Source organism: Cynocephalus volans, chromosome 9, assembly GCF_027409185.1.
Source record: "Cynocephalus volans isolate mCynVol1 chromosome 9, mCynVol1.pri, whole genome shotgun sequence".
NCBI lineage: Eukaryota > Metazoa > Chordata > Mammalia > Dermoptera > Cynocephalidae > Cynocephalus > Cynocephalus volans.
This window is the reverse complement of record NC_084468.1, coordinates 143221318-143244284: the sequence shown is the minus strand read 5'-3', so window position 1 is coordinate 143244284 and position 22967 is coordinate 143221318. Positions and strand designations below refer to the sequence as shown.

Genomic DNA, 22967 nt, shown 5'->3' with positions numbered 1-22967 from the left:
AATGTAACAATCATAAAAATCAACTCAATATATGCTTCCATGTCAACATATTTTTAGTTACAAGAGAGTGAAATATTCACAGAAATATTAGAGAAGGTCTATATATGCATATCTGGAAAGGTAATCAATAAAACCTGTCTTGCTCCTCAGCTAAGGTCCCCCAAAAGAGAAAGTGCTAAAATGTGTGTTATCAGGACTCATGTATCATTACTAAAAGATAGATAAACATTTAAAGTGTGAGGGGAGCTTATATCTGACGTTCCATCGTGTTCCAATTGTTTGACCTGTTTGCCTTAAAAGTTTGTTTCCCTTTCCTCTTATGGATTTGTAATGATGAGAAATAATTTAATTTACTTCACAATAATATAAGAAATTCAAGGCATGAAGCTAAATTAAATCAACTAAAGTTCATTTAGAATGTCTTTTAAAAACTAGAAGTTTTGTTTCAACACACTTCACTCCTATATTTTCTGATTATATTAATAAAGCAAATACAGATTTTGAAATAAATAATATCTATGAAACAGTTGATTGGTCAGGCCAAGGAAATGAATTCTGCAAGGTATAGCTGAAGTAAAAAAAAAAAAAAATCTGAATTTCAGTTCTTAGGGCCAAGTTTTAAAAGCTGCATTAAAAAAAACTCTCAAATTATCCTTATTTTCAATGTTTAAGTAAAAGGCTGGATACCCAGCTGTCAGAAAAATTGTATAGGAAGATGTGTACTTTGATCATTAAAACAAATATTTTATTGATCTTTTTAATCATAATAATTTATTAATCAAAAGTTGTAATAGATGACTGGGCAAACATTCTCTCCTACTACTTAAGGAAACTAGAGAATACAACATATTTGGAAGGAATAATAAAAAAGAAAAAAGAAAAAGAAGGGAATAAAGCCTATCTTCCACAGTGATTGTGATATTCATTAGTGTTCATAGTGATCCCATCATTATAATGAGCTTTTCATTATTTGAAGAAAAATTATGTGCTTACAGCAGCAGCTGTGTGCGTGTGTGTGTGTGTGTGTGAGTGTGTGTGTGTGGTGTCAGTTAATTTCATATGCGATGTATTAGTGAAATAGTTTAATCTTTTTTTTTTCTTACTAACCAACTTACTAATTGTGCTTTGTGAAATAAATTAAGAAAAGAATATCTTTGCTCCTATGCAAATCAAATGATTACTTTGGGGAACAAAATTAAACACACCCCATTCTTTAATTCCAGCTATCCACACTAGTTTTTAATCAAGTTAATGCACCATAAACCTTCAGGGTCCATATAATGTACATTTATTGATATCCACCATAATTGTTCAGTTCCTTTAGTGCTTCATTGTTAGCTTTAAATTCAATCATGTCTTTGTCAAGTTTATTTACTGTTTTTTTAACATAACTTGAGACTTTTGGTCTTGATAATTCATTTGGTCTAACCACTATTCAAATTTATGCCTTTCCCAACAGACATTAAGTGCCTGCTCCTCTGATTGTTAGTGCCCACTGGCCCCTGGACCAACCCCTAGCCAGTGTATTCAACTCCTTTACAAGACCAGGCGAGAACCAGGATACTAGTCGTCTAGATTTGCACTTACAAAATGTCTAGAGTTTTCGTCTGACATGTTTTGTAGGCATTTGAAATTTATCACTCAAATGTTGTTTTGTTTTTTTAATCAACTTTTTTTTACCTACTTCAATATTTTCCAATCTGGCATAATATCTTGCATTTAGTCAGAATTGAAATAATTCCAATAACTTTGATTTTTTTTCTTTTATGAAAAAAATCGACAAAATTTTAATTTATCCCTTCAATTTTCAGATAAGGAAATGAGAAAGGTCAAGGGTTTTTTGTTCAGTCACAGAACTGCCAAATGACATATAGAGGGAAAAAGAAATCTTCTTGCCTTATGCACAACCGTGAGTTAAAGTAATCTCTAAAACACTTAAACATGTACAGCAAACTTTCTTCCAGACCATTTGGGAAGATTTTAAATGTAGCCCATTGAGAATTTTCTATAGAAAAATAACAGGTAATATGTAGTGATCGGTTGACCCTCTTAAGCACAGTTTATTTAATACTTAAAATAACTCTGTGATAGGTAATTTTACCAATAAAGTAAACAAGGCATAGGAGGAGTATTTAATATAATATAAGTGTATAGCTAAAGAGTAATTACATCTAGATCTTGTTGACTTCAAAGCTTTTTATTTTAACCTCAATAACACTGTCTCTAAAGAGAAACCAATACTTGTAGTAACATAGGTTATCAGTTCCATTTTCATTGTCACTGAAAGACATAAAGATGTTCTTATTATACTAAAAGAAAGGATAAAATTTTCTGTAAGGTAGTCTTTGTACCTTTGATATTCTAAACACAATTCTGATACAGTGTTGCAATATAGCTCACATTAATACAAATACAACCGCTAAATTGCCATGACTACCTATGCTTTGACTAATACGAAAAAGACTATTTATAATATTTTATCAGTAAAATGGCAAACAGAATGTGATAAATGGGATATACATCATTTCAGAGAAAAACATTTACATTTTTGTGGAAACAGACTCAACAAGAAATGACTGACACTCAGAAGGTTGGAGATCCAGGTACTTTAATTACACTGGCGGGCCCAGACAAGCTAATATGCTTAGAAATCGGGACCCTGAGCTGAGGCCTCACAAAGATTTTATAGATGAAACATTTATAAGGCCAGCATAGCAGTAAGTTTCATTTCTCAGAATTCATGTAGTCTAGGCAGATAAGCAAGCTAAGCTCAGTTACAGAAGCCAAAAATGCAAGTAGTGATTAGAAGCCAGACTAGTGTAACAAGCAAATATTGTTTCAAAGACAAAATATTACTTCAAGGACAAAAGAGGCTTATGAGAAAATTATTTTAGCATTTTTCCCAACAGTATTGCTTGGGTTATAAGCAGTGATCTGAATTATTTATTTTATTTTCTTATTTTCTTATTTAATTATAACATAATCGATTGTGGGTACAGCATTAAATATCAATACCTGTGTGTGATACATGATTCTCAAATCAGAATAATTACTGTATTTATCATTAAGCAATGTAATTATTTTTTGTGGCTCTTTTCCAATTTCTCCCTTCCCCCTGCCCCTTCCTTCTTTCCCACCTGTGGTGATTGAAGTTCTGTTCTCTCCCTTTGGAAGTTTAATATATTATTGTGATTGTTATATTTTTCTCTCTTTCTTTCTTTCTTTTTTTTTTTTTAGCTCCTACTTATGAGTGAAGATATGCAGTTTTTCTCTTTCTGTGCCTGGCTTATTTCACTTACATAATTTTCTCTAAGTTTGCCCATATTGCTGCATATGGCAGAATTTCATTCTTTTTTATGGCTGAGTAGAGTTCCATGGACATTTAAGTTGGTTCCAATTCATGGCTATTCTAAACAGAGCTGTGATGAACATGGAAATGCAGGTATCCCTTCAACATGATGATTTCCATTACTTTGGGTATATACCCAGCAGTGGAATTGCTGCTCAATTGTATAGCAGTTCTGTCTGTAGTTTCAGGAATCTCTGTGCAGTTTTACAATAGCGGCTGCACTAATTTACAGTCCCACCAACAGTGTAGGAGGGTTCCTCTTTCTCTGCATCTTCACCAGCATTTGTTATTCTCTGTCTTTTTGATAATAGCCAGTCTATCTGGGATGAGATGATATCTCATTGTGGTTTTGATTTGTTTTCCCTGATGCTTGGTGATGTTGAGCATTTTTTTCATGTGTCTGCTGGCCATTTGAGTATTTTCCTTTGAAAAATGTCTTTTCAGCTCTTTTGCCCATTTTTAATTGGGTTACTGAGGACCCCAAAACTACAGGCAACAAAAGAAAAAAAATAAATAAATGAGATAATATCAAACTAAAAAGTTTCTGCACAGCAAAAGAAACAATTAACAGAAAGAAAAGACCACCTGTAGAATGGAAAAAAACTATTTGCAAACTATGCATGAGCCAAGGATTAATATCCAGAATATGCAAAGAATTCAAACAACTTAACAGTAAAAAGCACTGATCTTAATTAAAAATTGATAAAAGTTCTTTAACCTCAGTGCCTTTTAAGAAAATGGTCAAATAAGTAAGACATTGATTGCTGTTAAATTATTTAATGCATTATTGTAAGATCAAGATTTTTCAATATTGCAAAGCAAAATTAAAAGAAACATGATGAATAGTGTATTCAATAAGTGCTCAGACTTGATCATACATACGAAGGTACTTCAAAAAGTTTATGGAAAGATTCATATTATCTTTCAATTCCACTTTTTTAGAAGTACCCTTGTGTGTGTGTGTGTGTGTGTGTGTGTGTGTGTGTTTATATATCACATAACAACATTTTGATCAACCATGGACAGCATATATGATGGTGGTCCCATAAGATTATAATGGCACCAAAACATTCTGATCACCTAGTGACATCATGGCAGTCCTAAGGTCATAGCTAATGTAGCACAGTGCATTACTCGAGTGTTTGTGGTAATGCTGGTGTAAACAAACCTCTTGTGCTGCTGTATTTTTACTGTGCCTTTTCTATGTATAGATATGTTTAGTTACACAACAATTTACCATTTTGTTACAATTGCCTACAGTATTCTGTACAGTAACATGCTGTACAGGTTTGTAGTGTAGAAGCTATTGCTGTGTCAACGGTTATAGCCTAGGTGTGTAAGTTTATGTAAGTACAGTCTATGATGTTCACACAATGAAGAAATCACCTAATGGCATTTGTCAGAATGTAGTCCCATAGTTAAGTGACACATCACTATATATGTGTGTATGTGTATATATATATTTACAAACTTACATACACATGGCTAGAAGAAATATCCTGGAAATCCAAACCTAAACACTCTGATACAGTACAAAAAAAGCCCTGGTTTTATTTGCCTTGATTTATGTCAAACTGAATAAATATTCATTGAGAACAATTATATCTATTGCATTTGATAAAGTGAACACTTTTTCCAAGTGTTCTGTTATTTACTTTTTAATCTACACCAATAGACTCAGCTGTTGTGACAGCTTTGTTTAATATATATGCATATATATATGTATATATATATGCATATATATAAACTATATATACATACATATATATACATATATATACGTATAGTTTATATATATGAAAGAAAAATTGAGAGAGAGAGAAACAGAGAACCGGAGAAAAAAGAAAAAAGAAAGTACGAATTCAGTGATGTTAAGCTCTCTGTGGGAAAGAATTATTTTGGATTTTGTTTAATCAATTTTTTCCTAAACCAGGAGGTAATTTTCCCCACATGATATCCTCTAGGGAAATTTGACAACCCCTCAACTGGTCTAAATCCTGTTCAAAGAGATAGGTCCACTGATCCCATACATGGATATTGCGGCAATGTCAAATTGCTGTAAAGGTTCTAAATGGTTATTTTCCATGTCTGTGCTATCTTCAGCTTGATAACAAATGGTATACTGACTGGCAGCAGTCCACAGAGCACATTTTGATTAATGCTGCTCTAGAATTCAGTTTCTCAATGTATGTATGACATGATTGAGGAATATTCATCACTTCTTGACTCATATTTTGGCTATCATAAGTGAGATTTAAACATATGTTTACTGATGAAATATTGTGCCTTATTATTATGTTCTGCAAATGTAGAAATATAGGAATAACAAAGACTAACATTTTAATTAGGAATAATAGTATGTGATTAAGTGCCAAATTATGTGGCATAAAATATAAATTCCGTAAAAAGTTCAGACAAGAAAAAAATCAGCAAGACCCATAGTAATTAGCGATGTATTTTGTAGGCATTAGAAATATAGCTTCCAAATGTAGATTGAAAAGAATTTGATTCATAAATGTGTAGTGTGGTGGGCTTTTAAATAGCTCTGGAAAACCTTTGGTTTTCGTGAAATATTAAGGAGAATGTCCTAGCTAAAGGAGAGCACACTTGTTAAAGAACAACGGAGATTATAGTTATACGTTTTGATTATTAATTGGTTAATTAATTGATTGGCTTTGTTTGTTTTTACAAATAGATGCACTAGAAAAGAAAAACAAAAGGAAACCATAGAAAGCAGAAAAGATTGTGTTGATTGAACTCTCATTGTTCCGATGCGGCAATCTTATGCATTATTGGTGGCATTAAGAAACTGGGACAGTGGTTGATTTCTATAAATTGTCAGCCAAGAGAACAACTATCCCAGTTCGATTTACAATTACTATCAAGGGATGAATTATGTGCCAGTCTTAGGATCTTAGGCAGTAAAAATGAAACAATGCAGAACTACTAAAGCTAGTTTATTTTCAATAGCTAATGACCAGACCTGTGAGAGAACCAGGTGTTCAGTATCTCCACAAGTTTTCAAACTTAAATGCTTATATTTACATATTTATTGAAACATCAAACCATCTCTCTCCTCCTTTGTCTGAACATACATTTCCTTTTCAAACCTAAGAGTGTCTCTCAGGTGAGAATCCACCATGCTGCCTAATTCAGTGCTCCAACGGGGTGCATATTTCTTAGGTCACCTACTGGATCCACATTTCTGTGTTATTCTTACTACTAATGCCAGTTTGTGTTCATTCACAGCTATGTAAATCACATGACGTGTTAGCAATCCAAATTATGCACAGAATTAGATATTTACTTTCCTTTGCATCTGAGAGAACCCTGACCACTGGTGTTTAATCAGACCTTCCTTTCAGGGCTCTAGGTCCCCATTCTCCTAAGCCTGCCTTTCCTTAGATACTTAAGTCTATGTTTTTACTTTCTTTTTTTTTTTTTTTTTTTTTTTTTTGCCAAAAGATAGGATATTTTACATATCAACTATACTTACTTATTTTGTCTATATAGGTTTAGAAATGATTTTTTATTGTCAATTTTACTCTTTGTTTCTTTACTACCCAATAGTCAATTATTTAAAGAACTGCTTAGTTTTATTAAACTTCCCTAATATAAAATGAACGTTATTATCTACCTTTATCTGCCTATCTGTCTGTGTTTATGTGTGAAAGTATTTCACATCTGATTTATTGCTCTATTTAAGCTTTGAATCACCTTTATTGCTTCCTTTAATATAGTATACTATTTTGTTTCATATTATATTTTTCTTAAAATTTCTCTTTCTACAATTTTCCTCAAAGGAGATGGAAGGAGGAACACTTGGTGAATGGCAAGGCCAGAGATTAATCTCTGGGTGTCATTGACCGTGATAGTAATTAGGCAATCAGAAAGGATGAGCTTTCCGAGGAATTTCGTGCAAAAGAGCAGGAAACTCAAGTCTACGCCTTGGCTTTCCTAAAGCCACAATTAGGGAACAAAGAAACCACCACAGGCAGAAAGAATGTAACTAACAGGACTAAAATTATGACTGGGATAGGGATGTATAATAGAATAGAGATCAGCAACATTTTTTTCTGAAAATGGCCAGATAGTAAATATCTTATGCTTCGCCATTCATACAAGTTTTGTCTGTCACTATAGCATGAAAACAGCTAAAGACAATATTTAGATAAATAGATATAGATGTGTTTCAGTAAACCTTTATTTATGTAAATTTGAATCTCATATAATGTTTACATGTCATGAAATTGTAATCTTTCCGTTTTATATCAACCATTAAAAGATGCAGAAAACATTCTTAGCATCTAGACTGTACCAAAATAGGCAGTGGGCAGAATTTGGCCTGGGGGCCCTTATCCACTGATCCCTGCCTTGGAAGAAAGAAAGAACATTTCATGAGTAATCATGTGTCTAAACCAACCAAGTGCAGCAACAATTGCAAGCAATTTGAAATCAGGCATTCTCTCCTATTCAAATTTTTGTTTTCAAACATAGCTTTGCAAAATATCCTTCACACAGTAAGCACTCAATAAATCCTTCCCAATAAGAACTAAAGGCTAATGATTAGAAATGCTAAGGCCGCGGGTGACTTTGAAGACATCTCTTTTGAAAGAGAAAATATCCTGAAACCCAGTTTAAAATATGATCAGTTTAGAGTGAGAGGCCAGAAAATAGAAATAATATTCTCTAAAGCTTGTTCAAAAGTCTGAAAAGACGATGATGATTGGAAGGTAAAGCAGAGTAATCTAATTAAAGTTATTTTATAGCTTGCTTAAAATTAGCTGGCGATGCACATGCTTGAACACTTGGAGACAACTAAAGTTATAAATGAGATGTTTTGCGGGACTTTCTGAAAGCAGGGGATAGTGGACAGATCTAAGATTAGAGACAAGGATGGGAAGATTGAGGCAGAGGAATAATTCATTGAGTCGGATGTAAAGAAAATGGAGGTGCTCATCACCGATATGTTTATCTTCTTTGTGAATGACGTGCCGAGAAATCTGGAGATCTGAGGGAAAAGTATTTTAATCAGTTATCCATGTTATAAATGAAAAGGGCAGTCTTAGTAGAAGACAAGTGGGTATATTATTCTTTTTGACTTACTTAGGTTTAGCAAATCAGGTACCATTAACACTATTTTCATTGCTAAATTAAAACTTACACCACTGCTAGTAATATATCTTGTACTCTTTTAAAATTTGGGGAGAAGATGATACATACACAGGAAATATGTGATTAAATATGGAAATGACCTAAAGGGGATAAGTTCTAATTCTAAACTAGAATTGTATTTTTCTTATTGCCACACATCCTCATTTGTCCCGCGCTACCGTCTCGCCAGCAAGAACGACGCGGCACACAAAGGATCCTTCTGCAGATCAGCTTTAATGCATCTTGAGAGGGAGAGCATAAGCTTGCCAAAAATGGAGACCCCGAGCGAGGGAACCCGCGCCCTTTATATAGAGACTGCTCCTCGCCTAGGACGTGCTCCTACCTTATTGGTGGCTGCCTAATCGGCCCAGGCGTGTTACCGAGCAGCCCTGCCCTCCACCGGAAATCAGCGCCATCTTGTAATGGTGATTTCGGGCAGCTCCTCACATCTCCCCCTTTTTTATCATTTAAAGCGGCTGGTACAAGCTCGGCGGTCGCGGACAAATTAGCCAGCGTTCCTGTCCTAGGTCGTCCCTCCACAGACTTTGACCTTACCCGTCATAGGTTGACCCTATCGCCACCGGGCACCATGTCTTAGGTTGGTTCAAGTCTGGAGGAAGTTGCCCGTCTCTGGACACACTGGAGCCTGTTGTTACACATAGACCTGTTTGAGCAAGGGCGAACTCCTCTGAACAAGCTTCAGGGAGGCCAGCCAACAGGAAGGGGGAAGGGGAGTCAGAGCAGGCTAATCCTTAAGCATGGACAGCCAAACGTCAGGGTTGGCCCCCTGTTCCAGGGCTAGAAATGCCTGGGCGATGACTACCCTGTCTCTCTGGGTCTGGGCTTTTAATCTGCAGACCAACCATAGTAGGAGCACAGTTCCCCCACATAAGAACATGCCAACCCCAATCACTCCTGCCCACTCCTTGAAGTGGGACACGACCGTTTTAATCCATGAGGACAGTCCGGCTGCGAAGGAGACATCCACTCTTGTTGAATTCACGGACACAATGGCCATGCGCAGCTGGTTTATCAGGTTGTCAAATTCTCTCGTCCAACCTGTTGAAAGATGCTGGGATAATTGTTTAGACAAATTTGCAGCTTTGGTATACTTTTTATATTGGATACTGGTGACACATAACCCTGAATATTTCCATTGACACCCCAATTGAGCAATTTGCCATAAAACGTCTATTTGTTCCTGCACAAGATCCACCCGCTGGTTAACCACCATTAATCCTCCCTTCAGCTGAGCGTTTATCTCAGTTTGTGAATCTAGGGCTTGTGTTACCCCGGAGGACAAATTATTTAACGTGGCGGCAGTCTGTACTGTGGTAGTCAAGGAGACAGCCGCAGCCGCGGCTGCCCCCGCCGCCAGGGACACAGCGGTAACTATTGCCGCAGTGAGACCAAAATCCCTCTTTTGTCTGAACAAGGTCATAGTATTGGGGGCTTCTACTGGGACAGGAATCCATCTAGGCATCCGAGCAACTATCGCCAAATCAGACAGCGTAGCATTCCAGCACTGCGCATAAAAGCAGGTACCATTAGTACAAGGGACGTGACTCCCCTCAGGACTGACATTACTTAAAATAAACATAAAAGGAGGGTATAGGCAAACTGGTGTTGGCAAGACAGACATATTATATCCCGGCTGCATCAAGGACACAGAGGATTCAAAGATCTCGGAAGTGTTCCACTGAAAAGCGGCATTTCCCCAACCACCGCCTTTTAAAAAGGCAAATGGTGAAAGGTCCGTGCAGCTGCCATTTACCCCACACAACAGCCAAACATCAAAAGGGTTAGAACGGATCGCCATCGCGGGGTTTTGAAATGTCCAATTTAGGCCGGCAAAAGAAGAATTATACTGGGTTCCCATATAAGGCGAAAAGGTAAATTGGTTTTTCACTGCCCACCCCGCCTTCTTGGACTGGCAGCCCGTCCAGGGCGGGGTATCTCCCTCCCTTCTGGGGCTCAGGCAATACGGGGCCCATTTTGCCTGAGAGGGAATACTGGTATTGTTCTTTGGATCAAAAGCAGGCTTTAAATCTTCTAATTCTTGTTTTAAGGCCCCCAGCTCTTGCATAGGGTAGAGGCCTCCTTCTTTCCCTTCCAACTTTTGTCTGGGTTTTGAAATCCCTCCTTTACCGGCAGATGTGCCGGGAGTGTCACTTTGTTGTTTTAGAATCTCTCCCTCATCCGTAGACTTACCGGGAGGGCCCTTTTTCTTATGGGAGACGTCTCTCCTCCTGCGGGTACCCATCCTCTCACTCCGTTCAGTTTCTGACATGCTGTCTTGGACCTCCTCTAATGTATTTTGCCCTACTATCACTACCGGTTTACAGCCCTCATCTTCTAAGCAATTTTTAATAAACTTCCAAATGGTCTTGGTGCCCTGACGGAGGTCTCCCTCCGCGTACTTGCGGTCAAGGTCTCTGCCTAGTTTGTTCCAAGAGCTCAAAGTCAAGGAGCCGGAACAAGCAAACCACGGCGCTACACGATCTACCTCTTTTACAAAATTTTTGAGCACACGGCCCCCTACCTTTATATCACGTTGTCTCAGCACGGCCTCTAACGCGGTAACCATGGACTGAGTGGAACCCATAATGCGCCCCACTCCGTGGGAGGCGCTGTGAGACGCGCCGTTCCCTTACGTACTAGAGGCTCACACAGGTCTCTGGTGCAGCTGCTTATCTACGTCAGTCTGACCACACCAACGGGCGATTTCAAAACCTTTTAAACCAACCGGATTAACCCCAGACCAAGAACAGGCATACCTCTCCGAACTTACCCTCCTGCAGTTCTGAATCCTCCCTGTCTCCAGGGGGTCTCCGAAGGTGCTGACGATGACACAAGTTCCCGGGTTTCGGCACCAAATGTCCCGCGCTACCGTCTCGCCAGCAAGAACGACGCGGCACACAAAGGATCCTTCTGCAGATCAGCTTTAATGCATCTTGAGAGGGAGAGCATAAGCTTGCCAAAAATGGAGACCCCGAGCGAGGGAACCCGCGCCCTTTATATAGAGACTGCTCCTCGCCTAGGACGTGCTCCTACCTTATTGGTGGCTGCCTAATCGGCCCAGGCGTGTTACCGAGCAGCCCTGCCCTCCACCGGAAATCAGCGCCATCTTGTAATGGCGATTTCGGGCAGCTCCTCACACTCATTAGTTCTAATATCTTATTAATTCCTTTTACCCTAAGTGGTAGTATACATTTCTATTAAAAGTGATTTAATGATTCTCTTTGATATAATTCCTGACCATTTTCCTCATCAGTATTATCTTAATCTTATTTTCCATCTCTGGTATTTTTCATCTGCTTTTTATCCCATTAAATTCCTAATGTACGTGAAAAACATTCCTCTACAATTTCCATTCACAGAAATAAATATTAATTTAAGTAGTATGAAAAGGAGGAGTGCTAGTTTAAAATGGGACCTGATAGACTATAATAAGAAATAATGGCATAAGGCAAAAAAAGAGAGAAAACTCAGGTTGTCAGGCAACGTTTAATGGCTTTGTAAACATGATTGTAAGTCTGGTCAGGGATGTCTTATGGAGACAGCATACAAATAGAAACTAATTCCCAGCAGAGCAGTTTATTTTACTGTTGAATAGTTTTGTAGCAGACATAGGGGTGGAAATTGCTCCTAGTTCCACAGTTGTCTGGCTGATAGTTATGCGGTAGGTCCCTCACACTTTTCATTATTTTGGCAGGTTTTGTCAGTAGGTTTTACCTAACAGCAAAGAATTTGTAAACCATTTCCCTATATACATAGCCTTTTGCCAACCTTAGGTCCCACTTTTTCCCACCTTTTCATGTCTTTCAAGTATATATTTTATATAGTGCCTGTTTCTCACAAAACAGATTCTTTTCAACAACATTTGGTATACTTCTGAAGGAAAGTTTGTCATTGAAAACGATGTTTCCATAGGAATTGATGAGTGAAAGGACAACACTGAACTCTGTCCTGAGCATGTGCTGCCTCCAGGCCTGTGGTTCCTCCTTAAGCGTGTCATGTGCATTCCTCAGGCACCCCCACCAGAAGTCACCTTGTAACGTTTGTGGTACAACTTATGAAATGGAGTTAATTTCACAACTCCAGAGCCACCTGAAACATCCATACGTTGAATACTTAGTTTTCAGATTTTTCTTACTTATGACCTGGAAGCCTAGAGCAACCCATGCTGTTTAGAGAACAGTACCGTTACATGTTCCTGAACCTTATTGGAACTTAAAAATTAATGGACACTTCAGGTTCTTTCTGACATAAACAGCAGACCACACACTAGATATCTCATTCCAAACTGCTGTGGTATTCACATTATTTTCCAAAATTGATGCAAATAAGAAAACCACCTATAATGGATGTGCTGCCTGAGAAGGGTTATATTGTTAGGTATTCACTGTAGTTACTAAATGACAAATGTGGTATATCTGCTATCAGTAATTTCTTTAAATAAAAATAAATGTGTAGCAATGTGGATAATGAAAGTGCTGTTGATTCTGTTTTATGGTTATTAAGTACCTATGGTGGATAGGATCACTGCTAAAAAGATATTATTTAAATTTGGCTTAGGAGATAATAACTGATATATACAAATCAATGAAATTAAATATTAGTTATTAATGACCTATGTAATAAGTCAAGTAAAAAACTAGAAAACTGCTTATTGCTATATCATTATCACTGTATAAATAAGTGTTTATCATTACACAAATATTTTATGTGCAGTTCAACAAATCTCTCTTCTTAGCGGTTTTTCTAAGTATAAGTAAATTGGGAGAATCACCAAACCAATAGACTAATAAATAAAAGAAAAGGCTGAAAAAATAAATCATGACCTAAATGACATTTTTCATGTACTTCTATTTATGATGTGTCTCCCAAAATGAGTAACAAAGGCTCGTATCCCTTGAACAATTATTTATTGACAAAATGAAAGAAAGGATGAAAAGCGGGTATTTTTTGCCTCATTTATGACCATCTAACATAAACCATACAATCTTCAACCAGAAGGCACTTCATGGGTAAAGGTGCTCGATAAAAAGTCTTGGGTAGATTAAAGGATTTTGTAAAATTTGACCTTGATACCAAAAAGAAAAACCAAGTAACCATTGTAAATAACAACCTTAGCATAATATCTCTAAAATTCTAATTCACCAAAAATTAGAAGACTCTTGCAGTCATTTCTAGGGGATCTGGCGAGTTTTGACAAGACCATGTATGTGGCCTGGGGGCAGCCACCAATGTTCTGAGAACTCTGAATATACTTTAGTGTAACATTTATTCTGTTAAAGAAGCTTGAGACTGGAAGAATTTTGGGGAAAAGTTTGCACTTACGTATTTCTGAAGTTGCCGAGTTATAAGCAAGTAGTAAAAAATGAAAGGACTGTACACTTCACTAGAAAACTAAGTAATTACATACATGAAATTTATTTAAAAGGGATCTCATTCACGTTGATTTCTATAGTATTTAATGAAATTAAATATGATATATATACTGTTTTATTTGATTTAACCCTTTCTATATACATATTTAACATTTGATGTTGAAAGTAGCAAAGCACCAAATATTGAATTTTACCCATAACATTGGAATGCCCATGTTATAATTTAAAATATAAATTTCATTTTCTACTTCCTAAATTACAGGATGAAGTCTGTCCCAAAGCTGAAGGAGATGAAGTTCAGAGGTGCGTGTGGGCCTCAGCGGTTAATGTCAAAGACAAGTTTATTTATGTTGCACAGCCAACTTTGGACAGAGTCCTTATCGTTGATGTGCAGTCCCAGAAAGTTGTTCAGGTATGAATGATTTCTAGCTTGGAAAGTGAATGTTTAAAAACTACTACTTTAATACAAGAGTCTTTACCAGCTAATTTGTATGTTGCCATTTTATTGCCATTGATAACAGGTTTCATTGCTTGGATAACTGGAAAACGTATGCATTTTCTGAAGACTCTCCTCTCATTTGGCTCCTTGAGTCTGACTATTAAGGGAGTACTTTAAATATCTTTTGTTTTTAAAAGTTAGATTCAAAGCACATAGTAATATTAACATGACCAGTTTGTCACAAATCACCCTCACAGTAGCTTATTCAGCCTGGAGAAAGGAAAGGCCCAGTGAGAAGCCAGTTAAAATATTCCTAGTTATAATTACAGAATCAGAATTAAATCTTCCTTCTTTTACTCTTATCAAAAGCCAAGGTAACAGGAGGCTTCACTAGATAATAGTAACTTAGTAGGATATGATAGTAGTAAAACAAGTAATATGTACACAGGTTAAGGATAAAAACAATCTCTAATAAACATTGCCATGGTCATTTTTTCACAATCCTCTGACTTCACACTTCTAGTTTGAGCCAACAACCATTTCATCCCTTGCTCTTTCCAAGGCTGTGCTATTTGGGCAATTGACCTGAGCCCATTGCACAACACCCAAAGGGTGGAGCAGGATTTGCCTCTAGGCAGTCTGGGGCCACAGTCTGGCCTCTCGATGATCTTTATCTATTGTTTCTCAGCTCAGAGGAAATAAAGTTGCTTTTGAAATATGTGTAATATATTAAATTGGAATCATAACCATAAATATTTTACAAAGTTATATTAAGGATTAGATGAATTAGTGCAAGTAAAGCATTTATAGCAGACCTTGGCACATGCAAGTGCTATAGGCCTGTTTACTATCAAAATTTCTGAGAGACAAACTATTCTTTACTTTTACAGAGAATTATTTGAATTGATATTGGTTTGAAATTGACCTTCTAATTTTCAGTCCTGACTAGAACTAGAAAAAGTGCCACATTCAAAGTAGGGCTAAACATTTTAAGAGTAATTGACAACTTCATCCATCCAAACATTCATCCATCTATTGTGTGTTTATTTCTTGATTGCTTAATATGAGATGTGTTCAGTATCATAAATAAGAGGATAGAAAGTGTTTCTACTAGAAATCTCTGCTACCTCCAGGGTTACAAATTTATAGTGGATAATTAGTCTACTGGTTCAGTTTCTAATATGAATGAAATAGAAGTTCAAAATGAGTGAGAACTTCACAAACTATAATAAACTGCAAGCATTAGACCATTTCTGTCCCTTATAACAAAATACTTGAAACTGGGTAATTGATAAAGAAAACAAAATTTATTGCTTACAGTTTTAAGGCTGGGAAGTACAAAGTCCAGTGAACACATCTGATGAGGGTCTTGGTGGTGGTGATAGTGACCTAAAGAGGTCTCACATGGCAGAAAATGATGGAGCAGAGAGAGAAACACGAATCTCACTTACTCTCCTTTTTAAAGCCCTCCAAACCACACTCAATGACCAACGGTTACAGTGGGGATTGAGTTTGGGGGGCATATTTAACCCAAGGCATTCCACCCCTGGCCCCCCAAAACTCCTTTTCACATACACATATATTCACTTCATCCTCAAAGTATTAACTTGTTTCAGCTCAAAAGTCCGAAATTCAAAGTCCTACCTGGAAGTCAAAAACAAGTTATTTACTTCTAAGATACAATGGTAGGGCAAGCATAGGGTACATATTCCCATTCAAAAAGAGAGAAACAGGCCAAAAGAAAGGGGTAACAGGTCCTAAGCAAGTTTGAAACCCAGCAGGGCGAGCAATAAATCTCAAAGCTGGCAAATCATGTACCTTGATTCCATGTTGGACATCTTCTGCATGCTGGTGTGGGGGTGGGGTCCCCAAGTCCTCAGGCAGCTCCACTTCTATGGCTTTTCTAGTCTCACGTGGTGCTTTGGCCTTCACAGGCTGGCATGGCACACTTGTAGCTGCACAGGTCTGGGGTCTCCATGACAGCCTCGTTCTCATGGTTTTACTAAGCATGGCGCTGGTGAGGTTTTTCTGCTGCAACTCCAAACTCAAATTTCCTCTCAGCACTGCTCTGGTGAATTCTGTCTGAGGTAACTCCACCCCTGTGACAGATTTCTTCCCAGGCCCCCAGGATTTTCCATATATCCTTTGAAATTGGGTGGAGGCTCCCAAGCCTTCAGAGCTCTGGTATTCTGTGAGCCTGCAGACCTAACACTACTTGGATGCTGCCATGACTTCTGGCTTATGTTTTCCAACGTTGTGGGTCCAGCCACACCTGGGGCCAATTTAGCCATGGTCGGAATGGCTGAAACAGCTGTGGTTCTGGTGCTTGAAGCAGCTTCCTGAGGTGGCCCTGGGCAGTGAGATCATGGAGGTCACCTCAGGCCTTCTCCAAGATCATTCTGTTTCCCTAGGCTTTGGGGCTTGAAATAGAAAGGTTGGCACCAGAGCCTTCTGCAATGCCTTCAGGGCCTTTTCTCCCCTCTCTTGATAATCCCTTTCTTTTGTACTAATCTTAGTATCATTGAATTTTTCCTCTTGAAAATGCTCTCTGCTTCTCTACCACATGGCCAGGCTGCAAATTTTCCAAATCTTCACGCTCTGCTTTCCTTTCAATTATAAATTCTGGCTTTATGTCATGCCTTTGCTGCCATAACTCAGCATAGGCTGTTGCAAGTAGCCATGAAGCTTCCTTAATATTTTGCTGCTTAGAAATTTCTTCTGGCAAATATTCTTGTTCACAACTCTTAAGTTCCAACTTCCACAAAGTCCTAGGGCATGGACACAATGAAGCCAAGTTCCTTGCCAGTTCACAGCAAGGTTGATCTTTGCCCCAGTTTCTAATAAACTCCTCATTTACATCTGAGGCCTCCTTAGAGTGGTCTTTACAGTCCATTATTTCTATCAGCATTCTGGTTGTCACCACATAACCAGTCTCTAAGGCATTCTAAACTTACCCTGGTTTTCTTGTCTTCTAAACTCCCAGGAGCAGTTAGGCTTTTTCTAGCCTGTTCTTCCAAATTCCTCCAGCTTCTGCTCAACACCCAATTCCAAAGCCATTTCCACATTTTCAAGTATTTGTTCTAAGCAACACCCCAACTCTGTGATACCAATTTTCTGTTAGTCCATTTCTGTTGCTTATAACAAAATATACAGAATTAGGTGTTTCATAAAGAAAACAAAATTTATTGCTTACATTTTTGGAAGCTAGGAAGTCCAAAGTCCAGGGAACACATCTGATGAAGGTCTTGGTGGTGGCAACAGTGACCCAAAGGGGTTTCATGCGACAGAAAATTATGAAGCAGAGAGAAAGAAACTAACCTCCTCTTTCACTCTCCTTTTAAAGTCCTCCAAACCATGCCCATCACCACCATTATTTTTTTATTTTGAATATTCATGAGATACAAAGCTGACTGTCCCCCCTCCTGCCCATGATGGGGGCCAGATTCATATTGGAGACATATGAATTAACAGAAATTGCTTTTGTACCCTTTGTCCCCTTTCAGTTATCCCCTAACCTCCCTCCTCTTCCCCCTCTCCCCTCAACTCCAATTTGTAGCCCTAGGAATGTTCCCTCCCTCTGTTGGATCACGGCACTACTGTGGTCTTTCTTTCCTGCCTTCCTTTCTCTCTTAGCTCCCACATATGAGTGAGCACATGAGGTATTTATCCCTCTCTGCTTTGCTTGTTTCATTCAACATAAGTTTCTCTAGGTTCATCCATGTTGTTGCAAATGAGAGTATTTCATTCTTTTCTAGGGCGGAGTAGTATTCCGTAGTGTATATATATCACAGTTTCCTTATCCACTCATCTGTTATTGGACATTTAGGTTGGTTCCATATCTTAGCTATTGTAAACAGAACTGCAATAAACATGGGAGTGCAGGTATCTCTTTGACATGATGATTTCCGTTCCTCTAGATATATACCCAGAAGAGGGATTTCTGGATCATATGGAAGATCTATCTGTAGTTGTTTGAGAAACTGCCAAATTGTTGTCCAAAGTGGTTGTAATAATTTACCTTCCCACCAACAGTGCAGTAGTGTTCCCTTCTCTCCTCACCTTCGCCAGCATTTTTTATTCACTATCTTTTTGATCATAGTCAGTCTAACTGGAGTGAGGTGGTATCTCAATGTGATTTTAATTTGCATTTCCCTGATGACTAGTGATGTTGAGCATTTTTTCATGTATCTGTTGGCCACTTGTACATCTTCCTTTGAAAAATGTCTTTTCAGCTCCTTTGCCCATTTTTTAATAAGGTCATTTATGTTTTTACTGCCTAATTGCTTGAGTTCTATGCATATTCTGGATATTAGTCCCTTGTCAGATGCATAGTTGGCAAAAATTTTGTCCCACTCTGTAGGTTGTCTTTTCACTCTGTTGATTGTTTCTTTTGCTGTGCAGAAACTTTTTAGTCTGATATAGTCCCACTTGTTTATTTTTTCTTTTGCTGCTTGTGCTTTTGGCTCATGTTCATAAAGCCTATGCCCTGACCTAACTGATGAAGTGTTTCACCTATATTTTCCCTTAGTAATTTTATGCTTTGGGTCTTATACCTAGATACTTACTCCATTTTGAGTTGATTTTAGTGTATGGTGAGAGATGCATATCTAGTTTCATTCTTCTGCATATGGATATCCAGTTTTCTTAGCACCACTTGTTGAAGAGACAATCTTTTCCCCAATGTAGATTTTTGTTGCCTTTGTCTAATATCACATGGCTATAAGCCTGAGGAGTGATTTCTGGGTTCTCTGTTCTACTCCACTGGTCTGAATGTCTATTTTTATACCACTACCATTCTGTTTTGGTTACAACAGCTTTGTAGTATAATTTGAAGTCAGGCAGAGTTATGCCTCCAGATTTTTTTTTTTTTTTTTTTTTTGCTCAGGATTGCTTTGGCTATTTGGGGTCTTTTGTTTTTCCATATGAAAGGTAAGATTGTTTTTTCCATTTCTGTGAAGAATGTCATTGGTATTTTGAAGGGGATTGCATTGAATCTGTAGATCATTTTGGGTAGTAAGGACATTTTCACAATGTTAATTCTTCCAATCTAAGAGCATGGAATATCTTTCCATCTTTTTGTGTCTTCTTTAATTTGTTTCAGAAGTAGTTTGTAATTCTCATTGTAGAGGTCTTTCACTTCCTTGGTTAAATTGATCCCTAAGTATCATATTTTTTTGGTGACAGTTGTAAATGGGCTTACTTTCTTTATTTCTCTTTTTGTTAATTCATTGTTTGAGTATATAAATGCTTCTGATTTCTGGGCATTTATTTTGTATCCTGCAATCTTACTAAAGTTATTAACCAGCCCTAGGAGTTTTTTGATAGAGTCTTTAGGTTTTTCTATATATAGTATCATGTCATCTGCAAATATGGAAAGTTTGACTTCATGTTCTCCATCTGGATTCCCTTTATTTCTTTCTCTTGCCTGATTACTGTAGCTAGTACCTACAGCACTATGTTGAATAGATACCATTTTTAATCAGTTCACTATGGTGTGGTCCTACAGTCTAATCACTCTTCAAAGCCCCACCTTTCAATTACCATAATAGGATTTCCTACCCTCCACAGTTACAGTGGGATATTCAACTCAAAGCACTATAACATTATAACATAATATAACATTTATGTAATAAGTATATCATATATTATTCAATGTTATAAACCTTCAGATTTAGGAGGAGAATGAAACATAAATGTAAATAAAAATCTACATCTAAATGTATTGAGGTGAAACAGCCAAACATGAAGGCAAACAGATCTTAAAAAAGCAAATGAGTTACTAGAAGACAGTAGCAAATTTCTCAATAGAGATGAGACAACAAAAGAAAGTGAAATAATATTATTAAGAGAATAAGTGAAAATAAAAGATACTCCAATATCACATGGCCGATGAAAAAAATAATTTTAAAAGCAGAGAATAATTTCTTTATTTTGTCAGATGCATACAAACATAAACTTTACCACTAACATAAATTGAAATAAAACTGAAACTAAAATTGTTTACCTCAGGAAAGAGAGAAATGAACTGAGCAATAAATTTGATCTGAGCAAAGAAATTGGTTAACATATGATCTATTAAAATATTGACTAATAAGATGGGTTACCCATGGATATGGACTAAAGTGATGAATTGAAAGATAAAAAGAAAACAACTGGGCTGAATAATGAAAATCTGGCTATATGAAGATTATAAGAGATATGTTTTATATACAATTGTCTATCAAGAATTGTATACTCAGCAAAATAGACCTTTCAAAGAAATTGACAGTTCTAGATAAACAAAAGCATAGGTAGTATTTTACCACTGGGCTGGACCTTCAAGAAATACTCAAGAGAAACCTGCTGGACACCAGATGTAACTGAAAGCCATATGAAGAAATAAAGATCTCAATAAAGGTAAAAAAAAAAAAACATGGGCAATTATAAAAGGTAGCATTATTGTAATATTTTGTAACTCCACTTTTTGTTTTCTACCTGATTTGAGACTAATATATTTAAAAAATATTAGTCTAAAAGCTAGTATTATTATAACTTTAGTTTGTAACTCCACATTTTGTTTTCTATATAATCTAAGGAAATGATGCATTTAAAAGAATTATTTGTTTTTGTTTTGAGGCACACAATATAGAAATGTAGTTTTGTGACATCAACAAGTGAAAGGAATAGGAATGAAGTACTTAAAGGAGAAGAGTTTTTGTATGTTATTGAAGTTAAGCTGGTATAAATTTAAATTACAGTTGTATAACTTTAGGATGTAAAATGTCATCCCCATGGTAATCACAAAGAAAATAGCTCTAGCATATATACAAAAGGAAATGAGAAATAAATTTAAACATTTCTGTATAAAAACTCAACTAAATATTGAAGAAGACCACACAGGAAATGAAGGAAAAAATCTACAAGGCATATAGAAAACAAATACCAAAATGACAGAAGTAAGTCCCTCCTAATCAGTAATTACTCTAAATGTATACAGATAAAACTCTTCCATCAAAAGACAGAGATTGTTGAAACAGATTTTAAAAAAACCAGATCGAACTATATGCTGTCTACAAGAGACTTGCTTTAGATTCAAAGACACTAAAAAGTTTAAAGTGAAAAGACGGAAAAAGATATTTCAAGTAAATAACAACCAAAACAGAGCAGAAGTGACTATGCTAACATAATTCTCAATAGACTTTAAATCAAAAATATTTATGAGACAAAAAACATTGTCTTAATCAATACAGCAAGTATACATAGCAATTATAAGCATTTTCATACTTAATAACAGACCATCAAAATATATGAAGCAAAGGTTAAGAGAATTGAAGGGAGAAAAAGACAGTTCTACAAGTTGAAGACTTTAATATTCCCACTATCAACAACTGATAAAAAAAAATCACACAGAAGATAACTAAGGAAACAGAGAACTTAACACAATAAACCAGTTAAATCTAACAGATATTTACAAACACTTTACCAAAAAACAACGGCATATTTTTTCTTCTCAAGTGTACATGGGATGTAATTCGCACACAAATTAAGTTCCAATAGATTTTAAAAGACACATATTGTACAAAGTATCTTCTTTGATCACAACAGGATAAATTAAAAATTAGTAAAGACACAAGTCAAGACACAAAAATCTGGTGCAATTCTATACACCAATAATGAATAACATGTAAAGGAAATTGTGAAAACAATGCCATTTATAATAGCATCAAAAAGAATAAAATGCTTAGGAATTAACAAATGATGTGAAAGACTTATACAAGGAAAACTACAAAATATTGTTGAAAGAAATTAAAGACATAGAAAAATGGAAACATCCCAAATTCATGGATTGGAAGAATTAATGTGGTTAAAATGTCAGTACTACTTAAAGTAATCTACAGTTTTAATTCAATTCCTATAAAAATCCCAAAAACATTTTTTTGTAGAAATAGGAAAACCCATTCTAAAATTCATATGGAATCTCAAAAGACCCCAAATAACCAAAATAACCTTGAAAAAGAAGATCAAAGCTGAAGCACCTTCATTTCTTTATTTAAAAATGTATTCAAAGCTACAGTTATCAAAAGAGTGTGGTGCTAGCATAAAGACAGACATATAGACCAAAAGAATAGAATAGAAGGTCCATAAATAAATCTTCTCATACATGGTCAAATAATTTTTGATAAGGTAAAAAGACCATTCAATGGAGTAAGGACAGTCCTTCCAACCAATGGTATTGAGAAAACTGCATATTCACATGCAAAAGAATAAAGTTGAATTCTTACCTAACACTGTAAATAGAAATTAACTTAACATGAATAAAATACCTAACTGTAAGACCTAAAACTATAAAAATCTTAGGGTAAAATATAAGGCAAAAAAATTGACAACATTGGATTTGGCAATGACTTCTTGGATATGACACCAAAGGCACAGGCAACCAAAGAAAAATGAACAAATTGGACTTCATAACAATTTTGAAAAATATATGCCTCAAAAGGCAAAATGAAAGGACAACAAAATGAAAGGGCAACTCACAGAATAGGAGAAATATCTGCACATCGTATTTCCAATAAGGAATTAATATCCAGAATACATAGCAAACTTATAAAATTTAATCACATACACATACAAAACCGGATTCAAAAATGGGCAA

The 22967-nt window shown here is 36.4% G+C and overlaps 1 protein-coding gene across 3 annotated transcripts in view; it reads left to right on the top strand.

Moving 5' to 3' along the window:
- Window positions 1-22967, top strand: part of FSTL5 (follistatin like 5) — a 733912-nt gene that overhangs the window by 628433 nt on the left and 82512 nt on the right. For all 3 annotated transcript variants that reach the window (XM_063108449.1, XM_063108448.1, XM_063108446.1), the window contains one exon: window positions 14159-14308. In XM_063108449.1, coding sequence (XP_062964519.1) covers window positions 14159-14308 — 150 coding nt within the window. The remainder of the gene's footprint in view (window positions 1-14158; window positions 14309-22967) is intronic.